Below are 3406 nucleotides of genomic sequence, written 5' to 3'. Positions count from 1 at the left end.
AGCGGGACCTACTGGGCCCTTAATACACGTGGCATCTAATTAGTGGATGTCGGCAAGCCCCTACTTCTCCTCTGTCAACTTAGCGTCATTTTCGCTTTCTTCTTTAAATACTTTTTTCGGTGTCCGTTTCTTTCTCTTTACACCAGTTCTTTTACACCTAAATAATGACCACTCACGGCAACCGCAATTGTACAGTCTCCACGTGGAGAAATAAACACATGTAAGCCAGTAGCGACTTTGAGTTGAATTTTTAAGTCCTTTTACGCAGAGGTCGGTCGGAGTGAACGGTCCCACTTCCTTTCTTTATTATTTTGAATTAGAATCCCTCCTCCGTGTTGCCTTCGCGTAACGCGTGAATCCACGTATGAGATTGTGAAAACATTCTCACATATACAAAAGCTTCATAGATATTCTTAACATTTAAATTTTAGATAAATATGGTGGTCAAATTTTGATTATATAAGATATAAAAGTACTATTTTTTATTTTAAAATAAAGAAATAATCAATTAAAATTTAAATTATATAATTTTAGAACCCATCATTAAAAAAACAAACAAACTACTTAGGTAGATCTACTAAGCCAAGATTTTTCCATTATATTAATATGTCATTCAAATATATTTGGCAAAATAAAATATTATTTAATCATTAAATAATTTTATTATTTAATTTTTAAATATTTAGTAAAAATTATAATTTTCTTCTAAACTACTGAGGTACATACAATTACATTTAATTTAAGTAATTCATTAAAAATATTTTAAATTTTAAATATTTATATTATTTTATAAATTTAATAAAATGTAAATATAAAATATAAATAAAAGAAAAAATATATATTTATATTTATATCATATTCTTTTATTTATATTAAATAAAAACTATCCATTAATTAAACTTAAATCAAATCAAATATTCCAATAAAAGAATTTAATATCAAAAGTTTTGACTGTGTCTCTAGTTAATCAGACTAAAATTTTAATCAGCTTCTAAAATCTAGTATCTACGAATCTTAAATTTTAATCAGCTTCTAAATTAGTAACTTACGGCTGCATACAGTAATATTAAATTCTTTTCTTTAATATTATTTATTAGGAATTTCTTTAATTTAAAATTATTTTAATTCAAATTTCAAAAAAAAACTATATTTTAAAATTTTTAATTTATTTTAAACATATTTTTTTTTCATTTTTTTTCTTTTTTCTATGCATCAATCCAAATTCTTGCCAAGAATTATTTTATAGCCTTATTTATTCATGTTGAATACATTGAATAACAATTTTATAGCTTATAAGTATATTAATGAGCCCACTTTATGTTCAGTAATAAATAAAAATTTATAATTTTCCTCCTCTAACCGCAGGTACTGTTAACTCTATATAAAGGAGAGGAGAAGCGCACTCTCTTCTTCATCACTCAAATCTCCATTTGAGTTCGATCTTTTAGGATTTAAAGGGACTTTGCAGTTTGCAGACAGTTTCTTCTTCATAGTGATCACTCTTACGCTTTCTGTAGATAAAAATCAAGTTTTTGGTTAATCAATCAGTCTTTAGTTTCAGCGATGGCTGAAGAGTTCAAGGATCAGGCTAATTTGAACGTGGAGGGAGGCGAAGGGGAGGTGAGGAATCGGGGGTTGTTTGACTTCGTCCACAAGAAGAAAGAGGAAGAAGAAGAGAAAAAGCCACAGCAGGAGGAGGAGGTTCTGGTCAGCGGCGTCGAGAAGATTCACATAGAGGACGGCCACAAGGTAGAAGACAAGAAGAAAGAAGGGGAGAAGAACCACGGGCTTCTTGAAAAGCTCCACCGATCTCACAGCTCCAGCTCTTCTAGCTCATCGGTAAAAAAATCTTTTTTTTTAAGCCTGATATTTTTGAGTGATTTGTCTATTAATCCTTTGAGGTTTTCTATTTGTTCATAAATTACTGTATGTTGGCAGAGCGATGAAGAAGAGGAAGTTGAAGGGGAGGGAGGAATTAAGCAGAAGATTAAGAAGAAGAAGCAGGGTTTGAAGGAGAAGCTGCACGGAAGAGAGAAAAAAGAGAAGGAAGAAGAGAAGAAAGAGCCTGCGTTTGTACCAGCTGCCGCTGAGGAAACGCCGGCGGTCGTGGTGGAGAAAGTAGATGTGTTCGAGGAAGCTGCCCCACCGCCGGAAGCGGAGAAGAAGGGGTTCCTCGATAAGATAAAAGAAAAGCTTCCAGGACACGGCAAGAAAGCCGCCGAAGAGAGCGGCGCTGTCCCGCCACCGCCATTGCCGGTTGTTGAGGTCCCCGCCGAGCATGTCAAGGAACATGAGGTGGTGGAGGGGACGGAAGGGAAGGAAAAGAAGGGTTTTTTGGGGAAGATAATCGAGAAGCTGCCAGGGTATCATAAGAACGCAGGGGAGGAGCCTGAGAAGAGTCCTGGTAGTCATTGAGGTCCGGTTGTATGGAAGATTTGATGATTTTACTTGTTTTGTGTTATGTTTCTGTATTAGTGGTTATTATTTTGTGTATTTTGGTTGCTGTGGTTTGAGTATTGATGTTGTTGATGTTGATGATGATGATGATTATATGTTTTGATTTTTATGTGTGAAATATATATATTTGTTCTTTGTGATTTTGTTTCTTTGGTGTGTTGATCATGTTGTTTCAAAATAAGATTGGTGTAAAAATAAATGTTTTATTTTATTTTTATTATTTATTTTATAGAAGGTTGATTAATGATGGAGATGATGATATTCTATAATATGATAATACTAAGAGTTAAATTCTCATTTAAACCTAATTAAAAAGTTCTAATACTTTCTAATAAATTTTTTTTAGGTTGGTCTTCATATTTCTTAAAATAAGTTTAAGGTTTAATATATCTACTCTGATAGTTGGAATATTAGAAGGCCGATGTTTTATATGATCAAATCATCCAAAGTGGTTCTCTCTAATCTTACATGCACCATCGGAGCTATCCCAAACTTTTCACCTATATACTCATTTTGCATTCAAATTAAATTTTTTGGCAATAATTAAAAGCTTTTAAACAATTAAATTAGCTAATCCATGATTAGCATGTGAACTTCTTGTCATTATAGGTTCATTTGTTTTTTAAGAAAATTTGCTTAATAAATTAATAAAATTAGTAAAATTTTCTATTTAATTGATAAATGGTACTCAAAAAATGAAAATTAATTCAAAATTCAATAAATATACTAAATATTTCTAATATAATGATGATTTTTAACACAGTCAAAATAAATTATTATTTTTAAAATATATTTATATTAATTGTATAAAAAAATAGGTATGGGAAAAACATCAAGAAGGTGGCCTGCTACAAAAGTAGTGTTGCACTCTTTCACCCAGCCTGTAAGCAAGCACGATGAATGTGATAATTATATAGAAGTTGCCCGCGCTGTGTGGCATGTGCCATGT

The 3406-nt window shown here is 31.7% G+C and overlaps 1 protein-coding gene across 1 annotated transcript; it reads left to right on the top strand.

Annotated features, from left to right (window-relative positions):
• Positions 1–1405: 1405 nt before the first annotated feature.
• On the top strand, positions 1406–2597 carry LOC110112205 (dehydrin DHN1). The gene is made up of 2 exons (XM_020844347.2): positions 1406–1839; positions 1939–2597. The coding sequence occupies exons 1-2, from the start codon at positions 1564–1566 to the stop codon at positions 2413–2415; spliced, it is 753 nt and encodes a 250-aa protein (XP_020700006.1). The 5' UTR covers positions 1406–1563; the 3' UTR covers positions 2416–2597.
• Positions 2598–3406: the final 809 nt, after the last annotated feature.

The sequence above is a fragment of the Dendrobium catenatum genome, unplaced genomic scaffold (genome assembly GCF_001605985.2).
Source record: "Dendrobium catenatum unplaced genomic scaffold, ASM160598v2 fragScaff_scaffold_178, whole genome shotgun sequence".
Lineage (NCBI taxonomy): Eukaryota > Viridiplantae > Streptophyta > Magnoliopsida > Asparagales > Orchidaceae > Dendrobium > Dendrobium catenatum.
This window is presented reverse-complemented; position numbering and strand designations above follow the sequence as displayed.